This window comes from Geotrypetes seraphini, chromosome 1, assembly GCF_902459505.1.
Source record: "Geotrypetes seraphini chromosome 1, aGeoSer1.1, whole genome shotgun sequence".
Taxonomy (NCBI): domain Eukaryota; kingdom Metazoa; phylum Chordata; class Amphibia; order Gymnophiona; family Dermophiidae; genus Geotrypetes; species Geotrypetes seraphini.
Window position 1 is genome coordinate 348,209,746 of NC_047084.1, and position 25,564 is coordinate 348,235,309.

The following is a 25,564-nucleotide window of genomic DNA, read 5'->3' on the forward strand; positions in this document are numbered from 1 at the left end:
ACTGGCGTCTGTCAACCGTGCTTATTCTCTACCTTTCAGATAAACATTGTTAGGCATCGAAGGGCGCCTCAACTTAGGCGTCACTAGGCATCCTAAGAGTTCAGCACCAAACTCTATAATTGGAGCAATTTAATTTTTTTGATTGGCCAAAAACTGGCACGGTCAATTACCATGTCAATTAAAAAAAAAAAAAGTTGCGCACAGATTCCAAAGTTAGGCATCGCTAGGTGATCTTGATTAGGGTACCTAGTGGCGCTTAATGTAGGTGTCCTAAACAGAATCTGGTATTTTGTGTGTAAAATGCTGGGCACTTCCCGACCATTGTTCCCTCTAAGCTGAGCGCATGAGCGATCGCTCACTATTTTCAGTGGCGTCGCTCATATGTTTTCTCGTGTCGCTCAGCTCGTGTCGCGGGCGGAGGTAAGAGGAAGTGGCGGCGGTCTGCCCTGCTCGCCTTAGTGTATTTTAAGTGGAAAGATGTAGTGGCGACTCCTCTCAAGATCCCCGACTGCATCGGACTTCCGACGCAGATGGGGATTCGTGAGAGGAGCCGCTGCCACGTCTTCAGTGATGTACCGGGGGGGCGTGGTCCGCCCCGGGTGCAGCCTTAGGGGGGGTGCACAGCCGGCCAGGTCCGGATCTGGCCGGCTGTGCACCCCCCCTAAGGCTGCCGTCGGAGAAGAAGTTTGGGCCAGCCAATCGCTGCCTGGCTGGCCGGAACTTCCTCTCCGACGGCAGAATTGAAGTCGGGGGGAATGCTGGTCGGCCCGACGGTGGGAAGCAGAGAGAGCTTGGGGCAGCCGCGGTGGTAGCTTTGGGGCCTGTTTCCCCTGATGGTGGCAGCAGTGGCTTTGTGGAGGGTAGGGAGAAAGAAAGAAAGAAAGGGGCAGGCAGGGAGACAGAAGGGAAACAAAAAAAATGAAAGGGGGCATCAAGAGAGAAAAAAGAAAGAAAGGGCAGGGAGAGAGGAAGAAAAAGTTAGGGGAGGGAATGAGGTCTGGAGGAGAGGAAACATACAGGCTGAAAGAAGGGAAGAAAGATTGGATGCACAGTCAGAAGATGAAAGTGCAACCAGAGACTCATGAAATCACCAGACAAGATAGGAAAAATGATTTTATTTTCAATTTAGTGATCAAAATGTGTCTGAATTTATATCTTCTGTCTATATTTTGCACTATGGCCCCCTTTTACTAAACCGCAATAGTGTTTTTTAGCGCAGGGAGCTTATGAGCGTCGAGAGCAGTGCTGGGCATTTAGCGTAGTTCCCTGCGCTAAAAACTGTTATTGTGGTTTAATAAAAAGGAAGGGGGTATATTTGTCTATTTTTGTATGGTTGTTACTGAGGTGACAATACATAGAGTTATCTGCCTTGACCTCTTTGAAAAAAACCCAGAATAGGAATGATAATTAACATTTTCTCAGCGTATAGTGTGGTTTGTGTTTTTTAATTTTATTGTTGGTAGATCATTTTGACTTGGTCATTTTAAAGTAGCTCGCAAGCCCAAAATGTTTGGGCACCCCTGAGCTAGAGCATTGAAGCTGTGTATTTCTATTTTATCCCCCCTTTTACAAAACTGTCGAGCGTTTTTTAGCGCCAGCCGTGGTGGTAGCAGCGCTGATGCTCAGAATTCTATGAGCGTCAGAGCTGTTACCACTGTGGCTAAAATCCACACTACAATTTTGTAAAAGGGGGAGGGGTTAGTTTGTGATGACATATTCCATACTAGGCGAAGGTGTTTTCTGTGTTCTGTGTGTTCGAAAGACAGGGTTTTCTGTTAGGATTGACGATGTAGGATTGATCTGTGCTGGTCTGGCTTGTTTAGTTTTACAATGGGTGTACTGATGTACTGCTCACTGCAATATGTAAGATGCTGCCTTTTCCTAGGTACTCATGTGTGATGTGTGGCTTGTTACTAAAAATCATGTTTTTTGTATAGATGGGGGGAGGGGGTGCCAAAAAATGATGGGCCTCGGGAGTTACATATGCTAGGTACGCCACTGTATGTAAAGATACCAGAAAGCTGGCGAAGCAAAAACTTTAAGTAAATTGTTATTCTTCTAAGTTTTGAGTATTTAACCCTCCCACAATCTCACGGGCACTCGTCCTCCGCGCCTGCTCATAAATTTGTGGAGTATGTAACTTGTCGCTCATGCATATTTTTTTTTGTACACACCTCATCAATCCTTAGAGGGAACATTGTTCCCGACCCCCCTTTGCCTCCCGCCTCCCACCCCTCCCACACTCCCCAGCAGTTGTATACTAAAGAAATTTCACACTAAGGGCCAGATTTGATAATGGGGATGATAAAATTGAGCACAACACTATTCTATAAAGGGCACTTTTTGTAGGATAGCATTGAGCACCAACTTGTGATAGGACAGAGTATGGTATTGGGGTTCAAGAAAGGATTGGACAATTTTCTGTTGGAAAAGGGGATAGAGGGGTATAGATAGAGGATTACTGCACAGGTCCTGGACCTGTTGGGCTGCCGCATGAGCGGACTGTTGGGCACGATGGACTTCAGGTCTGACCCAGGAGAGGCACTGCTTATGTTCTTATGTTCTCAGTTTTGGGTGCCAAATTCAGCACTCTCAAGGCTGTGTCCCCTGTTGAGTTGTGTGCAATCCAAATTAGGTGCCCATTGTTACAGCCAGATTGGCACCCAAATCATAATTAGTGCTAATTAAGTACTTGTTAGCTTCAATAATTAAGTTATTGGAGCCCATTAAATAATTATTTTGGGTACCGAATTTTGGACGACCTTTACAGAATCCAAGGGTAAGGCTACAGAATACTGATTAAGTACAGTTATGCAAATAACTTAATGTTAATGCCAATTAACTCCAATTAGAATCAATTATTGCTTGTTAATATCAGCCTCTAATTTAATGATTAAATGACATGACAGTATTCTATAACCTGCTAAGTGTGAAAATGGGCATGCACGATTATGGAACTGGGGAGTAAGAGAGTTGAATGTGAATTTCATCTACCTATATACGATAAATGATGGTAAAGAAGCTCACAAGCACAATTTGCACAAAACTAAGCTTCTTATCATATACAGTGAGTGACCATATTAAGAGAGAGGAAAAAAGGATCTCAGAACCTGCTCAGAACATGTTTAGAACCAAATTAGTTTGAGATGTAGAATTCCTGTGTTTACCTATCCAACAATTAAGGCCTGTCGTTAGAAAAGATTCCTGGACAGAACTCTTGCTTTCCAGGCAGGTAAATTGAACTGGGTAATATTATTATGCATTCCTCATCTTATTTTAGGGCTCCTTTTACAAAGGTGCGCTAGCATTTTTAGTGCACGCACTGGATTAGCACCCAAAAAACTACCGCCTGCTCAAGAGGAGGCGGTAGCGGCTAGCGCGCGGGGCATTTTAACGCGCGCTATTCCGCGCGTTAAGGCTCTTACTCACCTTTGTAAAAGGAGCTCTTAGGGTTCCTTTTATCAAGGTGCGCTACGGGGGTTAGCGCGTCAGACGTTTCATCACACGCTAACCCCCGTGGCAAGCCAAAATACTAACGCCTCGTCAGTGGAGGCGTTAGCGGCTAGCGTGGCAGGTGGTTTAATGCGCGTTATTCCGCGCGTTATACCCCTACCGCACCTTGATAAAAGGAGCCCTTAGTTTTAGAAAATTAGTAAAAATGAAATTGTTTAATAGATTTGTAATTTAAGGACTCGCTGTTTTACTTCTATTTTATCCTGTACGCATGCATTTTTGATGATTTTATATTGTACTTCTTTTCTGATTGTCCAGTACTTCTTATTGTAAACCGCCTCAAAGTATTATGGCTTTGGCGGTATATAAGAATAAAATTATTATTATTTCCAGATTTAAAAAAATCTCTCACTTGTGTCTCACAATGTACAATTTGAACCTTGAATCTAAACACTGTGAATAAAAATATGCCACAAGTATATAATAGATTTTAACCTGCAGCTTAATTATTATACCACTTATTCACAGGGTGCTTTTAAACTTCAACTTAAACACAGTGAACAAAATGTGAAAATACCCTGTGTTTCTTTATACCAAACAATAAAGGGTTCCCCACACTTACATAAATCTTGTGACCGTTTTAAAACGCCATAAGAGTAAATTGCTTAATTCATGCTCATATATATAAATTCCTTAGTTCATACTCATACTTGTAGTCATGCCAAAATATATATACAATAGTAGAAGCACAATATTTAATTCCTGCTTGTACTTTGTGAGACACGAGAGAGCGTTTTTTTAGGATAAGTGCTTGAAATCTGGAACTGATAAGTCTCAAACTAGTTTCATCTACCTACCCAGTGGCATAGTAAGCCACTGGGGGTAGCAGACCATCCTGGGCACCATCTTGGTGGGGGTGCAGGCACCTCTCTGCCCCCCATACCACGCTTGTACTCTCCCCGTACCTCTTTAAATCTTCATCAGCGTGAGCCAACTTCGTCAGCCTGCTGCTCATTCCAGCTTGGCTCCTCTCTGATATCACTTCCTGGTTGCAGGGCCAGGAAGTGATGTCAGAGGGAAAGCCAATGCTGGGACAAGCAACAAGCTGGTGAAGCTGCTTGCTCTGGCAAAGATTTAAAGAAATATTTGGGGGAGAGACGAGGGCATGAGTGTGGCGAGGAGGGGGGGGGCAGGGAAGGAGCAGGGGGAAGGCACCATTGTCCTAGGCACCTCCTACCCCTTGCTACATCACTATACCTACCTCCCTATTTTCAATTATCCATTACTTATTCCTCATCACACCTTACCATTTCTATGCTGTGCTCTGTATCAGAGGGAAGGGGAACAGATGCACTAAGGAGCAGTAGGAGTAAGTCAGCTCCTTTAACCACAGGCTACCACTGATGGCTCCTTTTGCTGTGATTCCATGTTAATTGTTACACATTCATTTTGTTTCTATTCTCTTCAGTTTTATAGCACTGTTTTTACCACAAAGATACTGCAAATGGCAATAGGCTGCCATTGAGTCTTCTCTTGCTCAGAAGAGCAAAACAAGAGCAGCCCCAATGTATGTAACTTTACCCGTACATGTGTTTTTTCCCTCCCAGCTTGTCATGATGCTTGTGTCAGCTGCTCCGGACCACTGGCCACTCAGTGCACTTTCTGTTCCATCACTCTTGTACTGCTCCAGGGGCGGTGTCTGCCTGGCTGTGGGGAAAGATCCTATCCCGAGCTTGGTGTCTGCAAAGGTACTATGCAGGTCTCATGCTAGTGCAGAAAAGCAACTTTCAAGTAGACTGAAACACCTGATCAATTTAAAGCAGTAGGACTGCGTAGACAAAAACAAAACAAAACAGTAAAGGGAAGATATTCAAAGATGGGTCTAGGTAACTTTGGGAGTTACCTAAGCAAATCTTTGTCTTAAGTTTTCCCCTGCTTGCTCATCCACCAGACAAAACTAACTGTTATCTTTCAAGGCATGCCAGAGGTGCTGATAGATTTTAAGGAGGGAAGTCTATAAAAGGCGCTGAAAAACCAGCAGCAAAAAATAGCACCGATCGCGATTCTATAAAGGCTGTGTGCACTTTATAGGAATGCGCCTTTAGGCACCAGACTTTACACCTGCTCAAATCAGGTGTAAATGCTGGTGTCATAAGACCCCCCCTTTTGTCAAGCTGCGTTAGGGTTTTTTTTATCGCAGGCTGCTGCGGTAAAAGCTCCGAAACTCGTAGAATTCCTATGAGCGTCAAAGCTTTTACCGTAACGACCCATGATATAAAAAAATACCCCTAACGTAGCTTGATAAAAGGGGGCCTCGGTTGCACTTAGGGAAAATTTTGTAAATCCACACACAGTTCTGAGGAATGCCTCCTGCCATTTCTCCTTTTCAGACCCATATGAATTTAGGTGCCATGCTTTATTTATTTATATTATTAATTTTATTAATTTTATTAAGACAACAGGATGACCTGGATATGGAAATAATCGAAGATATAGAAAATATCACCTTGCGTGGGGACACAGTATTGCTAGGTGACTTCAACATGCCTGATGTGGATTGGGTTACACTTACCTCTGCTTCCGGCAGCAGCAGGAGGCTATTAAACTCTATGAAAGGAGCAAGCCTCAGGCAACTGGTGTTGGAACCGACAAGGGATCAGGCAATACTGGACCTGATACTTACCAATGGAGAAAGTGTCACAGAGGTCTCGGTGGGCGACACATTGGCCTCCAGTGACCACAACATGGTATGGTTCAATATCAGGAAAGGTTTCTCTAAATCTACTACACTAACCAAAGTCCTCAAATTCAAGGACACAAATTTCAAAGAAATGAGAGACTTCGTTCACCAGGCGCTACAAAGCCAAGAAGAAACCGATAACGTGGAATACATGTGGTCGACTTTGAAAGCAACCATACAAGAAGCAACAAACCGCTATGTAAAATCAGTAAGTAAACGGCGAAGGAACAATAAGCCACAGTGGTTTACTGCGGAGATCTCAGACCTGATCAAGGAGAAGAAAAAAGCATTCATCTCTTACAAACAATCAGGGAAGCAGGACTCTAGAGCAGACTACCTGGCCAAATCAAAAGCCGTCAAAACAGCAGTCAGGGAGGCTAAATTCCTCATGGAGGAGTCTCTAGCAAAGAACATCCAGAAGGGAGATAAATCCTTCTTCAGGTATATCAGTGATAGAAGAAAAAACTCAGGCGGGATTGTACGTCTTAGGAAACCAGACGGAGACTATGTGGAAAAGGATTCAGAAAAAGCCCAACTATTAAATGAATACTTCTGCTCAGTCTTCACCCGAGAAGCGCCAGGGCTCGGCCCTCAGCTACAGACAAGGGTTGGCTCAGTTGACCCGTTTAGTAACTTTGAGTTTACGCCCAGCAGTGTCTACGGTGAGCTGTCAAAGCTCAAGGTTAACAAAGCAATGGGGCCAGACAACCTGCACCCCAGGGTGCTTAGGGAGCTGAGTGATGTCTTGGCGGAGCCACTGTCCACGCTCTTCAACCTCTCCCTTAGTACAGGCAGCGTCCCGTTGGACTGGAGGACGGCTAACGTCATTCCACTCCACAAGAAAGGCTCAAAGATGGAGACAGCAAACTACAGACCAGTGAGTCTAACATCGATAGTGAGCAAACTAATGGAAACTCTAATCAAACGCCAATTAGATATGATCCTGGATGAGGAGAATCTACGGGATCCCCGACAACATGGATTTACTAAGGGGAGATCCTGCCAATCCAACCTGATCAGCTTCTTTGACTGGGTAACGGGGAAGCTGGATATTGGGGAGTCCCTGGACATCGTGTACCTGGACTTTAGCAAAGCATTCGATAGCGTACCACACCGCAGGTTACTGAGCAAGATGAGTTCTATAGGATTAGGTGACACATTGACGAAATGGGTTGGGAGCTGGCTTGGAGGTAGGCTCCAAAGGGTGGTGGTGAACGGCACCCCCTCCGAAATGACGGAGGTGATTAGTGGAGTACCACAGGGCTCAGTCTTGGGCCCAATCCTATTCAACATCTTTATAAGAGACTTGGCAGAAGGGCTTCAAGGTAAAATAACATTATTCGCCGATGACGCCAAACTGAGTAATGTAGTGGGCAAATGCACAACAGACGAAGATTCAGTGCCCGACAACATGATGCACGACCTACTCCTACTGGAGCGATGGTCTAGGACATGGCAACTCAACTTCAATGCCAAAAAATGCAAAGTTATGCACCTGGGCAGCCAGAATCCATGCAAGTCTTATACCCTTAATGGCGAGATCCTAGCAAAAACGGTAGCAGAACGAGACTTGGGGGTAATCGTCAGTGAGGACATGAAGTCTGCCAATCAAGTGGAGCAGGCTTCGTCCAAGGCAAGACAAATCATGGGCTGCATACGAAGGGGTTTCGTCAGTTGTAAGGCGGAAGTCATTATGCCATTGTATAGATCCATGGTGAGGCCCCACCTGGAATACTGTGTGCAATTCTGGAGGCCGCATTATCGCAAGGATGTGCTGAGACTGGAGTCGGTGCAAAGAATGGCCACCCGGATGATCTCGGGACTCAAGGATCTACCATACGAAAAACGGCTTGACAAATTACAGCTATACTCGCTCGAGGAGCGCAGAGAGAGGGGGGACATGATCGAGACGTTCAAGTATCTTACGGGCCGCATCGAGGCGGAGGAAGATATCTTCTTTTTCAAGGGTCCCACGACAACAAGAGGGCATCCGTTGAAAATCAGGGGCGGGAAACTATGAGGTGACACCAGGAAATTCTTTTTCACTGAAAGAGTGGTTGATCGCTGGAATAGTCTTCCACTACAGGTGATTGAGGCCAGCAGCGTGCCTGATTTTAAGGCCAAATGGGATAGGCACATGGGATCTATTCACAGAGCAAAGGTAGGGGAGGGACATTAAGGTGGGCAGACTAGATGGGCCGTGGGCCCTTATCTGCCGTCTATTTCTATGTTTCTATGTTTCTATATACCACTTATATCCTAAGTGGTTTACATTCAGGTACTTTTATCATATTTCCCTATCTGTCCCGGTGGGTTCACACTCTATCTAGTGTACCTGGGGCAATGAGAGGATTAAGTGACTTGCCCCGGGTCACAAGGAGTGCTAATGCCCTCCCATTTCTTCCCTCCCTTTTTGCATTTTATTTTTGCCATTGCATTTAAGCTCTTACCATCTCCCACTTTTCCTTTTTATTCCAGTAAGTCTATTTGTTTTGTCAAACCCCCCCCACTTTTTTACTTTTTAAAGTTTTTATTTTATTTTATTTTAACAATACTCTGATAATTGTAAACCGTTTAGGTATGTTTTTGATAAACAGTATATCAAAGATTAAATAAACTTGAAACTTGAAGGAGCAGCAAGGGATTTGAACCCACAGCCTCGGGGTCCTGAGGCTGTAGCTCTAACCCCTGTGCCACACCCTCCCACTACCTTTATAGAATAGCATGCTGTGAGGTGCGTGTACACATTTTTTGAAATGCCAGTTGTCACCAATAATTGGTCGTTAGCACCCAGTTATTAATGCTCAGGAGCTCATTAGTCAGGCGTTGCAATTTTTGAATGCAATATATAGAATCTGGGGATAAGAGGGTCATTTTATAAAGTCATGCCTAGGTAACATGCATTTTCACGTGTCTGCTTGACTTTATAAAATACAGTATTCCCCCGAAATTCGCTTGGGTTCCGTTCCAGGAGCACCTGCGAATTTCGAAAAACCGAGAATGCAGTTTAGAAGTGGATCGGAGGCAGGAGAGGGCTGCAGGGGCGATGGCGGGTGCTGAAAATTGGGTGCGGGATCATTCTTAGTATTTTCTGACCGCCTCTTCCGGGAACTAAAGTCAGGCCACTCCAATCAGGAGCTGCTTTGACACGCTATCTGGCACATCAGAGCAGCTCCTGATTGGTGTAGCCTGACTTTAGTTCCTTGAAGAGACGGTCAGAAAATACCACGAAAGACTGAGTTCGCGATTCGCAAACCGCTAATTTGTAGGGGTATACTGTACTAGCATAGGTATGAAAGAATGTGTATACGTGTGCACTAGTATTTACATCAACTGAAGGGCTACTGTAGCTTTAAGTGCATACTCTCCATCACAAGTATGTACATAAATTAAGGGATTTTAATATCTGTGCACTTAAATGCGAACTCCACCTGCCCTCTGCCCGAATTCTCCCCATGCATGCCCACAGTGAAAGTACGCACCATGCATACTTCCATGCCAGTTGGTATTTTATGAGGTAATTTGTGCATGTAAGTGGTTACTTACATATGTAAATGATTAAAATACCAACATTTGCAAACATTCTTACCCCTTAAAACAAAATGACCCATTATTAAATTACCTCCTAACTGCATAGATGGCACCAAATACAAGTGTTTTTCTGTTTAAAATAGCAGACTGCATAATTATTTGCCATTGAGTTAACTGCATCAGTCATTCAGTTTCCTGACTTAACTGGATAATTTATCTGAAAATCCAGGTGAAGTTAACTGGAAAATGTTCAGACTTCAATCTTTGGTTTTGAGTCAGTGGGACTATTGCAATATTGTTTACTTGGCGGGTACCCAAAAAAATTTGCATAGACTACTTATTATTCAGAACACAGCAGTTCGGCTTATCATCAATTTGAAAAAGTTTGATCATATTACTCCCTTTTTTCGCTAATTACATTGGTTGCTGATAGAGGCCCAGGTGCAGTTTAAGTTTGGGTGCATTTGTTATAAAATTTAGACAAAAAATAATTGCATGGTATTTCTTGCTCATCAATGCAGATATTTCTGCTGCTCTGAATGAGCAAATATCACATCATGTTGTAATTCTTCTGTTGAAAATCAGGAGGTGAGGGGTGATGCAGCTTTTCATACAGAATAGTAAATTTGCTGCCTCAAAATATGGTTTTGAAGGACACAGATGAATAATTTGCTGGCATGAGGACCTGAGTCAGCATTTTTCTGCTTTCTGCTGAGTAATCCTTTGCATCAACCCTTTACTCTGAAACCTTGTTTTTCAGCTTGTCATCACTCTTGTCGAACCTGTGTTGGCCCAGAAAGCACTCACTGCACACAGTGTCTAAAGCCTGAGGAGGTATTATATGCAGAACAGGAATTTAATGGGACTCCTCATGGTCCCTGCTTGCCTGAGTGCAAAACTGGCTCATACCCAGATAGCACAGCAGTGTGCAGAGGTAAGAGTGATTCAGAGTTCCTTGTCACGTGACTGTGATTTACATTCTCATATATATAACTCGAGGCTTTTTTTTCAGGTGGTATATGCCATTATTAAATATCTATAACTCTCTCTTTTGCCTTGCCAGTCTCCAGTTTAAACAGTGTGTTCAGCACTCAGGAAGGACCGCCTTGCCAGCCTACCTGTGCTGCTTAGAGTGGTAGAGCAATAGCAGTAGGGGCTAAGGAGTCTCTGAACATATGGAACCTGTCGTGTACCAGCAGCCCTCCTCCTCTCTTAAAACCTATGGGGCTCATAATCGAAGTACAAATATGCCTAAAAACCCGCCCAAATCAGCACTTGGACGATCCAAAAGACAGGTCGTCCAAGTGCCGATAATCGAAACGGGTTTTTAGATGTATGCAAGGACTTTTTAGGCCTCTGAATGCTGTTGTACGCCCAGAGCTGAAAGGGATTTTTTAGGAGGAGTGGTGAGAGTGGGATATGGGCAGGAGTGGACTGACCTACACTTAGTCTTACTGCAAGGATAATCGAAAGTTTGATGAGGCTGCTTGGATGGAACTTATATGTTGTGACTTCACCGATCTAAAAACAGGTCTAAGTGGAAGGTATCCAAAGTGACCAGATAATCACTGCAGACACAAAGTACAGACCCCCACATACTCCCCCAGTGATCACTGACCCCCACACCGCCATAAAAAATCAGATTAAAATGTACATACCTGCCTCCAGAACATAAGCACCTGGCAAACGAAAGCCTAGTAGAGCTGCACAGAGGTGGCTTAAGTAGTCTGGAGAGTGGGCTAGTGAACCATAGAGAGGAGGACCCAGGCCCATAAGCCACTCTAACCACTGTATTCATGGTGGAAAATGTGAGTTCACAAAAAAAAACAAAAAACCCCAAAACCCTAATGTACTGCCATATAGGTGCCACTTGCAGCCATAAGGGCTATTGGGGTAGTAGACAGGTGGGTATAGTAGGTTTTGGGGGGCTCACCATTACCTGCAAGGGAGTTGTGAGATGTTTATGTGGCACCCTTTTTGTGAAGTTCATAGCAGTGCCCTATAAGGTGCCCCACTACTCTGTTGCCATGCCTGGGTGACCAGTCCATCACTTTGCTGGCCCCTCCCACTTCCAAAAGGTCTTGTTCAAGGCGTTTGGGAGTTGAATGATTTTTTGGACGAGAATGTAATATAAAGATAGACGTACTCACGGTCTGGATGATCAACCAGCTGGATGTAGAAGTAGACAATTTTTGAAAAAAAATATTTTGGATGATTTTTTGAGAATGGACTTTAGACACTGCTGACATTGGGCGAATAGTGCCCTAGACCCAAAACGGACTTGGCTGTATTTTTTTTATTATACCCCTCCACATTTCCTGCTCAAAGAATATACAAGAAAAGAGTCCTGGTCAATGAAACTGACTGATTAAAGTGGATTCCTTAACAGTACTCAAAGGAGGCAGACTACATGAACAGGACAGGCTCTACATGTTGAGAGACCCTACAGCTTACATTATGTGTTTCCTAATGATTGATATGTAATTTATTTTTTGTTTTTGGGGTTCTAGTTTCAGTTTCTTTTTTAATTGCAAACCACCTTGGCCTGTAATATCAGTAAAGGTTGTACATAAAATATAAATAAATTAAACTAAATATTTCCCTCGTTGTTCAGGAGAATTTGAGTGGAATAAAAAGGAGAAGATAAGTGGATGAATGAGGAAAGGGTGGAAGAAAAAGGGATAGAAGAAAAGAGAGGAGGAGGAGACAAGGGAGAAAAAAATGCAGGATGAAGTAGTAGTAGTAATATGTGGTGGAAGAGAGACCATGGAGGTAGACGTAGAGATCTGCATGCAAATTAATTGAGCGCAAACAATCGGTTATTGGAGTTAATACGAACTAAATTGGCAGTAATTAGTAGTTGTGTGGTTCTGCACTATGCCCTATTCTATAACATGCATGCTTAACTTTCTTAGTACACAACTGAAAAGAGCATGGGCGGTTCAGGGGTGTTCCCACATTGTGCCTAATAGCCATCAGTTAAGTGTAAACATTTACACCAGCTTTTAGTAGGAATTAAAGCTCATATTCTATAAATGGCACCCTACCGGTGCCTAAGTTAAGTCCAAAATAGCGGACTTAAAATAAAATTCAAAGTGCCTATGGTGCCTAAAAAAACCTGTGCCGTAATTTCACATCTGGAGGCGTTTTATGGCATCTAGTGCCACTTTAGACATGGCTAACGCCAGAAGTGGCATGAGGCGCCGTAAAGCACCTACGTAGGTGCAATTCAAGTCAAAGGTAGGCACTTGAAATGTAGGACTTGACAACCCTGGCCTACATTTCCGGTGCCTACCTCTGCTGGAGGCACAATTTCTCTAAACGGCACCGTCGCCCACTTACGTATAGAACTCATAGAATATTGTAGGTTGTGCATATCATTGCCATGTTTGCACAGCTGCAGTTATGCCAGCTCTATGGCTGATACAACTGCGGACATGTAAATGTAAGAAAGGCTGATGCGGGGTTTTGTTAGTACTAGAGAATGACACGGGGGACTAATTTTTCCCCGTCCCTGCAGAACTCAATTTCTCCATCCTGTTTCTGGCTAAGTGCACTGCAAACTGTTGTGGGTAAGTTTTTTAGAGGCAAGGCTTGGGGAGGGTGTGAGAGATGTGTGGCAAGACTCAGGAATGCATGAGTGAAAGAGTGGCAAGGCTGGGGAGCATGTGTGAGAGAGGCAAGATGAGTTAGATGAGGGTACGGGGGTAAGGAGAGGGAGCGAATGAAAAGTGAACAGGTGGGGATGCCAGTTGGCTCTGGGTCGCCCTCTCTGCCACGTGGTAGGGTCAGAGAGAAGACCACACAATCAATGAATGGCAGTCACGCTGGGCTGGTCACTCTCCGGTGTGTCGTTTGCCTGTTTCCTAACTTTGTGCTTCTCCCTGTCACTGTTTTCTTCTTAGTCCTCCCTTACGGAACACACCTGTGTGTGTGTGTGAGGGGGGGGGGGGGTTCTCCCCTTTCTGTGAGTGTTTCACTGTGAATGACTGAACTCAGCTTTTCTTTTATTATTTTTTATGGTGTCTAGCACCTCAGTTTTATACATCATACCAATGTGACAAGCACTAAATGTTAAAAAAGAGAAAGACTTCAATGCATTGAAGATGAAATGTGGGCATGTTTGTCTCACATACATCCCAATATTGAAAAAGTTGCCAATTGACATTAAGCTCATGTTTCACACAGCCATGCTTAATTTATTAAAACAAGGTTATTAATAGCTTTCTGAAGTTTGTTACTTTTATTCATAGTTTAGTTAATATTTTTTAATTTTGTGTACAAGTGTGCCAGAAAATTTTTCATATGTTTTATAGTTTGCCATGAATCAAAAAAGTTTGCAAACAACTGCAGTAAAGTTTGTTGAGTGTTTTGGTCTGAACCCAAATTGTGAACTGTCAAGAATATTATTTGAATCAATGAAACCTTGAAGTTGCTGTAACACAACGTTTTCCAAAGGCAAAGAGCTTAAGGGGTGAAATTGGTCCATAGATTTTTTATCACATTGGGATCAAGTTTCTCCATTTTAAGTAATGGGCGAATATTAGCTCTGTTAAGGAAAATGGGAACTGACCCTTCAGTAAGAGATTTCTTAATCAGTGTATGCAAAGGAGAGAGCAGGCTGTCCTTTTTAGACTTCAACAAAGTAGGTGAACATCTATCTAAAGGGCCGACAGAAGGAAGAAGGAATGGCCTAATGGGTAGAACTACATCCTCAGCACCCTGAGGTTGTGGGTTGAAGCCCCACGCTGCTCCTTGTGACCCCAGGCAAGTTACTTAATCCTCCATTGCCCCAGGCACATTAGATAAATTGTGGGCTTGCCAGCATAGATAGGGAAAAATGCTTGCATACCGGAATGTAAAACTGCTTGGACAACCTCCATTGATAGGCTGTATATAAATAATAAAATAACTAATTAAACCTGCTGTATAGAAAATGTTGAAAATTCTGTCCACAAAGCTTCTGTTCCATGTGATTAACTTTTTTAGAGAATGCATCTGCAAAGTCTTTGACAGATAATCGAATTATAGGAAGTAGCAGAAGGGGCTTGTCCTGAAGTTACTCACTAATTTGAATAATTCCTTAGATCAGGGGTAGGGAACTCCGGTCCTCGAGAGCCGTATTCCAGTTGGGTTTTCATGATGTCCCCAATGAATATGCATTGAAAGCAAATAGATCTCATGCATATTCATTGGGGAAATCCTGAAAACCCGACTGGAATACGGCTCTCGAGGACCGGAGTTCCCTACCCCTGCCTTAGATGAAGAAGCTGCTTTGACAATTTTTTTTAAATACAAGGGTCCCTTTGATAGGTGACAATATTTCTCTAGACTTTTGTCAAATATCCTCAGTTGGATGCTCGAAGACCTCTCTCTTTTTGATTTGCTTTTCGTTTGTGGGGGATTTGGTTCCAGTTTTTGTGATTGTTAGAAATACTGGGTCTAGGGCAGCAATTTGGTAGGGGTCTAAAGCCAACTGTCAGACTTCACTTTCTTCTACTTCAGAAAGGTTTGAGTCCCTCTGTGGCAAGGGGCCCCAGAGCAGTTGCCTTCCTCTAACGCCAGCCCTGCTAACAGTGTGTCAGCTCAGTGAAACTTCTCCCTGTGCCAGTACTGGATCTGTGGCCTCTGAAGGGATGGTGGGGAGGAGACATTGCATGTCTCTGGGAGTATCATCTTTTAGGTGAGGCACTCAACAGAGATCTTGTCCATTTTGTGGAAATTAATATCCTGACTTTTTCCAGTCAACACATAACAGGAAAAAATCAACCCCTAAGACTCCCCAGACACCTTTCAACTGCATAGGGATGTTAATTTTGTTTTTGTGGCTTAGTTCCAAATGCAGTTGTACGGTTTGGCACACATTGATTTCCCTGCTGTAGGAAAAACCTAATTAGAGTTTAAAAAAAATCTCTGCCACTTTCTGATGTATGTATCCCATATTAAATTACCATGCAGCTATTTGAATAGAAAGTGCTGTATGGCACAAATGCTAAATAAGAGCATAATTCACTACAGAAAGCAAGCATAAAGGCCGCTGTAATGTTGTTCTATTGCCCTGTTCTGAAAAGAGGAAAGTAAAACTGGTCTGCTTTCCATATCGCTAGGTGTACCTCACTCAGTTTCACTAATAAGTTGTAAAATCCTAGGAACTTAATGCAAAATCTGGTATCCCTTGTTCCACTTCCCTCAACTTCCCCTTTCAAGTTCTTCTCATACCCTTCTCCTTTTTCACTGTCATAGGGAGGAAAGGTTGACGAAGGAATAAGTTCTCTTCATTAGCTCTTGGATTGGGCTTCCTCTTTCCTCTTCCTTGCTGGTGCTGAGATGGGATTTGCAAAGTAAACATATATCGCCTGATATTCTGCGCTACATAGCTAGCCAGAAATCAATCAATCAATAAATGCGTGAATGAGGAGATGGTGTGAGGAAGAAGGGTTCCACTTTGTGAGGAACTGGACAACGTTCTGGGGCAAGAGCAAGCTCTACAGGAGAGATGGACTGCACCTGAGCTCGGCGGGAACTAGACTTCTAGCAAACAACGTTAGGAGAGGAATAGAACAGGCTTTAAACTAAGAAGAAGGGGAAAGCCGACAGTCGACCAAGCGTCGACGATTCGGAAGAAGATATCCCATGAAGATACTAAGGGGAAAAAAGGCTGGGAAGAAACAATGGGCAAATTGCAGGAGTTGACTAACCCAGAAGAGGAGGTTAGAAGGATTGTAGCACAAGAGAAGCTAAAGACCGAAGCGCAGGGAAAGGAAATGAAGAGAAGAAAACACCAGAATCTAAATTGTATATATACTAATGCAAGGAGCCTAAGAAACAAAATGGGGGAATTAGAAGCCATGGCCAATGCAGAGGACATAGACATCTCTGAAACATGGTGGAATGAAGAAAACAAAAAGGATACAGTACTGCCGGGGTACAAACTCTATTGACAGGACAGGTCAGGACAGAAAGGAGGTGGAATAGCCCTATACATAAAAGAAAGCATACAATCGACAAGAATGGACACAGCAGAGACAACCAACAAGATGGAAACGCTATGGGTTAAAATACCGGGAAGGAAAGGGCCTGAAATAAAGATGGGCAAACCGGAGATATCAATGAAGAAATAGAAGCCGAGATGAAGCGAGAATGCAAAAGCGGTAACATGGTTATTATGGGAGACTACAACTATCCCGGGATAGACTGGAGTCTTGGAAGCTCAAAATGCACTAGTGAGACAGAATTCCTGGAGGCTACACAAGATTGCTTGAGCACTAACGAGAGGAAATGCCACTCTGGATCTAATCCTAAATGGGTTAAGGGAACCTGCAAAGGAAGTGGAAGTAGTGAGACCGTTGGGAAACAGCGATCATAATATGATCAAGTTCAAGATTGAAGTAGGAATACCGAAAGGAAAGAGAACCATAGCGACAACTTTCAACTTCAGGAAAGGAAACTACAAAGTAATGAGGGAAATGGTAAGGAAGAAACTTAGGAACACTTCCAAGAAATGGCAAATGGTAGGAACCATCCCAGCCCTGGAACCAGGTGCTCCAAAAGGCAACCCACTCACTGATTGTTGGCAGTGCCTCTGATCCACTTTCAAGGGAGCTGGGGTATGGGGTGGGGGTCAGAAGTTGTTATCAACATCTCTAGCCAAGGCAGTATTTTAGAGGCTGCACTAATCCAGGTTCTCTTTACCCTGGAAGGCGGAAATTGATAATTTCATTAATTGCAATACAAGCTATAGAAAATATATGGCTAAAAGATTATATTTGATCCTTTGTAGATACAAATGGTATTGCAACCTCCTCTGGCTTGAAGGAAAAGAGCATAAAAGCAGTACTGCCAAAAAATAGATGGTAGCCATTGCTTAGAGCAGGCTTGTCTAGCCTGTGAGCTAAACCCGGCCCACCAAACCATTTTCTTTGCCCGCAGAAGCTTCCTGATGTCCTGTGATGGGATCCCTGTTTTCCCCATCATGCTAGTCTAACCGGGAGCTTTAGCTACGTGGAAGTTGATGCTGTTCTCGTGAGACTTGACACCGCAAGACTAACCTCAGCTTCCAGTGCAGCACTGCTCAACCTCATGGTTAAACTAGTTGTGCTGTGTTTTTGTGTGCTCATTTTGTGTGGAGGATTTCTTCTTCTGTATTTGTTCAGAAAGTGGGTCATTTCCTTCTATACTAATTCTGGCAAGGATGATTATCTTTGTCGTGAAGAAAGTCAACTTCTTTTAAACATACGCAAGGGTAAATCACAAAGTAAAGGCAAAATACATTTAATGGCTTTAATAGAAATAACTGTGAGCAGTTGAACACATCACTATTCCACATAGTCCCCATGCAAGATGACGGCATTTGTTGTATTGTTCAACTAGCTTCTGCATTCTGCAGAGATGTTTTTTTTGGCTGCTCCCGAAGCCCGGTGAGCAGCGCTTCTTTTACTTCATCATGCTTTGCATTTTGCTCTCTGGGTCGCAGTGATGCACCCATGTCTCGTCGCCGGTGTCGGTTCCCTCCAGAATACTCAGATCTTCTTCATACAGTCTCAGGATCTGGGTTGCAACCTGTGTTCCCGCTAAGCTGCGCTGGCGTGCGCTGGCGCACAAAATATTAGGTCGCAGCGCACAAGTTTCTCGTCACAGTGCAGGACCGGCAAGATTGACTCATTTGAACTTCTGCAAGATCAGCATCGGAAGCGTGCGCTGGGCCGTAGAGATCTTGGGGAGCCTCCGACAGTGGCTTTCTCCCCTCTCTGCAGCTCTCCTTTACTTCCCAGCGCAGCGATTCACGAAGGCAGCCTCGGGGCTTTTGCTGAGTCGCGGCTGCCTCTGATGATGCAACTTCCTCTTTCCTCAGAGGCGGCGCGACACAACAAAGGACCCGAGGCTGCCTTCGTGAATCGCTGCGCTGGGAAGTAAGAAGAGCTGCTGGGAGGGGAGAAAACCACTATCAGTCTGGGAAGCTGCTGGGCAGGGGAAAAAAGGGACAGCTGCTACTGGAAAGGGAGAAGGAGAGATGCTTCTGGGAGGGGAGGAGGGAAAGGAATCTGGGAAGCTGCTGGGCTAGGAAAAAAAGGGACAGCTGCTACTGGAGAGGGAGAAGGAGACGGAGAGATGCTTCTGGGAGGGGAGGAGGGAAAGGAATCTGGGAAGCTGCTGGGCCAGGAAAAAAAAGGACAGCTGCTACTGGAGAGGGAGAAGAAGGAGAGATGCTTCTGGGAGGGGAGGAGGGAAAGGAATCTGGGAAGCTGCTGGGCAAGGAAAAAAAAGGGACAGCTGCTACTGGAGAGGGAGACGGAGAGATGCTGCTGGGAGGGGAGGAATATTACCACAGTTTTCAAAGGAATTTGCCCAAATAACTTAATAGTTAACTGGGTAAATTCCCAGAGATGAAAACTTCCCTTCACTTACTATGCACAGTTCTGAATTTATATCTGCTGTCTATATTTTACAATATGGTCCCCTTTTACTAAACCGCAATAGTGGTTTTTAGCGCAGGGAGCCTATGAGCGTCAAGAGCAGTGCTGGGCATTCAGCGCAGCTCCCTGCGCTAAAAACTGCTATTGTGGTTTAATAAAAAGGATGGAGGGTATATTTGTCTATTTTTGTATGCTATAAAAACCAAATACAGAGAGAGACTGAGAGCTGTTGACGAAGAGCTACGTGTGTGTCTTTCTTCCATTCCAGCCAGAATATCAGCTTTGTGTTCAGCCAAACAGGCCCAGGTTTCGCACTGAATAAAGTATTTTATAATTTTTATAATTTTTATTTCATAATAAAGTAATTATAAAATACTTTCTTTGTGTTTATTTGATTCCTATTCAAGAGAATTACTTTATATATAGTCAATATAGGCAGAGAGTTAAATTTTTTAACATTTTCTAATGGTGGTGTGCCTCGTGATTTTTTTCATGAAACAAGTGTGCCTTTGCCCAAAAAAGGTTGAAAAACACTGGTCTAGAAATTGAAAGCATCAAACGTATTGTCTTCTGGACTGTTTTTAATTTACAGTTTACACATATGGATGTAACAGACATAACTACATTTGTTGTAAAACATTTATTAAGATATCATTTCATCCCTACAATTTCTGTGTTCTTAAAAATATTATTTAACGTTATTTAATTTAGCGTGTAGGCCTAAAATTCCTTTGAATACCTCGTCCTCATGTATCAGCAACTTTGACAACATATTTATTTGGCTCATAACTTGCTGGCGCCCGATATTTTTAGCTCACAGTGAAAAAAGTTTGCTCACAACACCCGCCCGCTTAGAGGGAACACTGGCAACCTCCCTACACTGTTGCTTGTGCAGATCGGTAAACCATTTGGGAACCCATCGTGCGCAGACTTTCTTGTATCCCAAGTCATCATACATTATGGCAAATGCAGATCCACAGCTGATATCCAAATCTGCAGCCAATTGAGACACTGTTATTCACCTGTCTTCTCTAATCAAGGCATCCGCCCTGTCAGTGTGCTATTGTGTGTGCGATGTTGATGGGTGACCAGAACGACCTTTGTCGGTTTCACCTGTTCTTCCTGCTTTAAACTTTTTTTTACCCACTCACAAACCTTTTATTGATTCATGGTGCTATGTCCATAAAGAATCGATATCCGGCGGTGAATGTCCGCAGCTTTCACTTCCTCTGCCCAAAGAAAGCGCATTACTGCATGTTGTTCTTCCATGATGCAATCTTTTAATGGAGTGTCCATGTTTCTGACCTCGTGGCTGCCACCCGACTAAAGGCCGAGTGCTGCACTGTGCCTGGACAAACTATCCAACAGGCAATGTACGAGTACACATGTTGCATTTCATTAGCTCTGCTCTGGTTATTATGTAATTTAACAATTGCCTTTCATTTTTGATTCGCCCTGCTATGATGAATTTCATACCTTCTTTCAGAGCCTTAACCAGTGCCACCCAAGGGTTCCAAAAATGTGAGTTTAGAGCAAAATTATTTTCAGGTCAGGCTTGCATGCCTACCTTAGCTCATGCCTTTGAAAGAAACCCAAGGATGGCTTTTTGTACTGTGTGCTCACTTGCCAGAAGGAAACCTAAATAAGATGTGACAAGCAGTTTAATTTCCCATTGATACCACAGTGTCATGCTGTCACAAAATAGAAGTGCATCTCTGTTTTGCAGAGAGAGGAGACGCATCCTGGCAATCCAATAAGCAATCAAGAGGCTGTCCATTCTTAGCACTCGCTCTCTAGGGACCTCTGCAAAATGAGCAGCAGCAGCTAAAGCTTACTGCGCCATCTTTGTTAATTGTGACTGACAGTGACATATAACCTATCATGGAAGTAGTCGTGCTTTGTGTCTTTTCCTCCCGTTATTGCATCAAGGAGAGGTTATGGTTGTTGGCACTGCTCAGAGAGAGTTGCCTTTTGACTTCAGATCACTCTTCTAAAGTTCCCTTAACTTGATTCAATCAGTGGAAGGTAGATTAACATCTGAATTATTGATACCTGCATGTAGTAATGAAAGAGACAAAGTGCTGGCTTGCATTGACAGCTGCTGACAAATCATGTGTGCTTCACGAAAAGCTGCTGACTTTTAAGTTACGAAAATGAACAACGGCTGCCTTTTTTTTTTTTTTGCTGTGTGTTTTATTTTTTATTTTTCTCCCTCGTAAACTTAATACAAAGTCTCAGTGTTAATTCACACATTAACATTGTACAATATATTCATGAATATGCCAGAATTAATATATGGAGGGAAAATAGGCCTGTCAGTATATTCAAAATAGAATAATAAAATTATTTTTTATTAAAATCACCCTACATCTACTTCCAATAATAACTTGACATTTCATATTTTATGTCTTAAAACAAGGAATTGTCAGAATTAGATTTGTGCTCTGTGTTTTAGCATATTTTTCCAGCTTCTTGCCTAATAGCAATTAAGCACATCAAAATCTTAGAATACATAATTTTTGAGGTAGGTCTAGAAAAGCATTGTTGCGTGGAGTCTTGTTTACATGTGGAAAATGAATTTTTCTAAAATCAAGCAGCTGTATGTACATGTGTAAGTACATTAACGTATGTTCCTTGCATGCGTGCCATGGCAAAACATTTCTGAGGTCTGAATTGGAGCAGCATTGTGATTTGTGCACATTCATAAAATGTGTGTACACACACACGTGTACACAGTTATGCCTGTCTTGAAGCAGGTGTAAATTAGTGTGTTTTTATTTTGTGTGATACTGGGGCTGCTTCTCCGTGCTTTTTTTTATATAAAGCTACTTGGAGCCTTTTTGTTCAACATCTAACTTGCCTCATTGGGGAACTTACTACAAAGCTTAAAAGTTAAATTTTATATTTATGCTGATGATATCACCATTGTTATTCCCCTTACTACTCTGACCCCCGAGACTAAGATTCATCTCTCATCCATTCTAAAGCAATGGATGACCGAATTCAAATTGAAGCTCAACACTGACAAAACCACATTTTTCCTTGCAAGCCCTAACGACAAAATCAAAGACACATCGATCTCCTTGAATGGTCAGGACTTCCCTATTGACCACTCCATTAAAATCCTGGGAGTCACCCTGGACCGCCACCTCATTCTTAATGCTCACACAGATTTAGTGGTTAAAAAATGCTTTTCGGTACTATGGAAACTCAGAACCATCAGAAAATACTTTGATGCAACATCCTTCTGCTGACTGGTTCAATATTCCATCCTAAGCTTGCACGATTATTGCAACATCATTTACTTGGGAATCTTGGGATCCTTCAAAAAAACCATTCTAAGACTCAGAGTCATTCAAAATTCGGCAGTTCGACTAATTTTTGGGCTGAAGAAATGGGAACACATAAGCCCCTACTATCAAAAACTCCATTGGCTGCCCCTGGAGGCACGAATCCTGTTTAAATTCTCTTGTCTGTGTTATAAATCAATATTTGGGCTGGCCCCTACTTACCTAGATTCCCATTTTAATCTGGCAAGTTCTTTTAGGCCCACACGAAGAATACATCTGTTCACCTATCTGACAATAAAAGCCTGCCACTACAAAAGATTCTTGGACAGAACTCTTGCCTTCCAGGCAGGCAAATGGAACGATTGGCTTAGTAACTTTATCACGCTCTCCTCATCCTACTTCATTTTTAGAAAATTGGTAAAAACGAGCTTGTTCAATCGATTTGTAAACTAAGAATCTACACAGCTCTGCTAAGAGCTTTCCAATTCTTTCATTATGTAAGATTGTACTGTTGACTTTGATTGTAACCTCATCGCTGATTGTCCAGCGCTTCTTGCTGTAAACCGCCTCGAACTTCCATGACTTTGGCAGTAATATAAGAATAAAATTATTATGATTATTATTATTTCAGAGCTGGCTCAAGGGATTTTGGCATCCTGAGCCAATTTGCTTTGGTGCCCAACCCTGCATTAGCATATTCCCATTCGTTGGCTCCCTGCTTCTCATGGTTTATCTTTCTTTCTTTCTCTCTCCCTTCCTTTTCCCCCTTCCCTGCTAGTCTGGCATTACTCATTCCCCCCCCCCCCCACACACACACACACACGCACTCTGCTCCTGTAAACTGTATATGTGTTAATATTATGGGTGGCTGCCTTTAGCCAGCATCTGGTTCTTTCCTCTACCATGTCCCACCCACAGGAAATTGCATCAGAGGAGGTAGGACGCAACAGAGGGAAAACCCAAGGGCTGGCAGAAGGCAGCTTGTCTCCATGCTTTTGCTGCTGGCAAGTCATTAAAATTGACAGGGCAGGGGTGTGGGAGGGAGAGAAGGGAGGAAGCAATTTCAGACTCTTAGATGGGAGTCAGTCAAGAGGGGAATGATTTTGAACTGAAGGAGGATGGGAGAGAGGCGGGAAGCTAGCCAAGAGAGGTGGATAGGAGAGAAGTAGGGAGCCAACAAGGATGCAAACTATTAGCAGCAGTAACAGTGGCATGACTCCTGTTCTCCAGCATCCAATGTTTTTGCAGATCTGCAGAGATGGTGCAGTTGGAGATACCAGCAATGAAGTGAACTCCCACATACTGCTTCAGCATTCAGTACAAGTACACAATTACCCTTGTTCACCTTTCCCTGATGATAAATGCGAACAAATGGACAGATGCCAAATTTGTTCAAAGCAACTTTGGATGGGCAGCATAAACATTCACGCCCTCAACCGAGCGCCCGGATCGCTGTATATGGTCTGCGCATGCGTTGGCCCTCCATGCCCAGCAGTACTTTTTCGCGAGCCCGTTAAAACCACGGGCTCGCACTGTGGGGAAGGCAATCAGGGCAGAGTGCTGGAAAGTCGGGGGCTGAGAGCAGGAGAGTCAGGGCAGCCAGAGCTGAAAAGTCGGGGGCTGAGAGCAGGAGATCGGGGCAGACAGAGCTGGAAAGTCGGGGGCTGAGAGCAGGAGATCGGGGCAGAGAGCAGAGAAGCAGGACAGAGAGCAGGGTGGCAGAAGGCAGGGTAGTCAGAAAGGACCTGAGCGACTGGTCCTCAGCAGTCGCTTATTTTTGGATCGGTCAGCCCAGTCGGTGTCCCTCATTTTGTTTAGTGAATCGCTGCCTGCCTATATTTGAATGCCATTCCCCCTCATTTGCATGTGCGGATTGGAGGATGATTGGGATAGAGATCAGTGGATCGGGTCAGAGGGAAATCGGGTCGCAAAGGGGTCGCAAACCGATCGGTACACGATCGGTTTGCTTAGTGAATCTAGCCCTAATTAATCAATGGGCATTAAATAATTTGGTGTGTGCTAACCATGTTAGCAAATGCTAATGATTAGCATGTGTTAACCACTAAGAAGTTAAGGGCCATGTTTACTAAAGCTTAGCTGTATGCTAAGATTTAGTAAATATCGCCCTAAGCTTGTTGCTCAAGATCTAGTGATGAATGGTAGGAAGATGCATTTAGGAGCTACAGGCAAAATGGAAGAATCTTTCTAAAGCTTGGGTTATTTGACCTCCAACTCATGGAAATTGGCAGCCAAAGCACTTTCTGTGGTTACTGTGACTACTGGATTTTTTAACCTGGAAGTTTTCCTTCTGCTCCTGTGTGCATTCAATTCAATTGGAACTAAATTCTGACATGGGCAGGGAGTGATGCGGAGCCAGGGGGCCCTACTGTACTTGTGTGCCTAGGGCCCATCAAAGGATTAATCCTGCCCTAGTCACAGACCAGGTCTGCATTGGTACCAGCACATGTAAAGGCTTAATAGCTGTTAGATGGAGGTTACTAAGAGAGCTCTTTACAAAGAGAGTGGGTTGAAACAATCAGCATTCTTCCTATATGAGCCAGGTTTCCAAAAGGTGTTTCAGTTCTTTATTCACCAGCGACTTGAGCAGGCCGATCAACCATAAATTATTACATTGAAATCTATTCTCCAAGTTGTCCAACTTAGACTCCAGTAACTCCGGTCACTTTGTGTGTTTCTTGGTTAACTTCCACCTGTGGTTGCAGAGAGTCCTCCACCATGCTGACTTTGGTCTACATCTCTCTTAAATCACTAGAAAAAGTAACAAACCTCTGATCCATATTATCCAACTTATCCAGAAATTGTTGAAATTGCTTGTTGATGGTATTCTCCACTGCGTTTTTGACCTTGGCGGTGATCTTAGCAGTCCATGCTGAACTAGGTGTAGGTGAGGGTGACACTTCTCTATCCACCATTTTTAGATTCCCGGTTTTATCAGCACCTTTTCTAGGCTGTTTAAGGCCATAGACTCTGTCCCAGGCTAGATCAAAAGTCTGTAAGTACTCGGAAGTCCTTCCCAATTAGGCTTGGCAGAAAAGAGGGTGTTTTGAAGCTGATTAAGTGCTGATAAGAGAGCAAGAGTTGGGAGTGGCAAGAAGCACGTCTTTACCACTCCATGC

At 43.5% G+C, this 25,564-nt stretch overlaps 1 protein-coding gene across 6 annotated transcripts in view; it reads left to right on the forward strand.

Moving 5' to 3' along the window:
• Positions 1 to 25,564, forward strand: part of FRAS1 (Fraser extracellular matrix complex subunit 1) — a 741,777-nt gene that overhangs the window by 389,430 nt on the left and 326,783 nt on the right. For all 6 annotated transcript variants that reach the window (XM_033963431.1, XM_033963422.1, XM_033963441.1 and 3 more), the window contains 2 exons: positions 5,061 to 5,201; positions 10,485 to 10,658. In XM_033963431.1, coding sequence (XP_033819322.1) covers positions 5,061 to 5,201; positions 10,485 to 10,658 — 315 coding nt within the window. The remainder of the gene's footprint in view (positions 1 to 5,060; positions 5,202 to 10,484; positions 10,659 to 25,564) is intronic.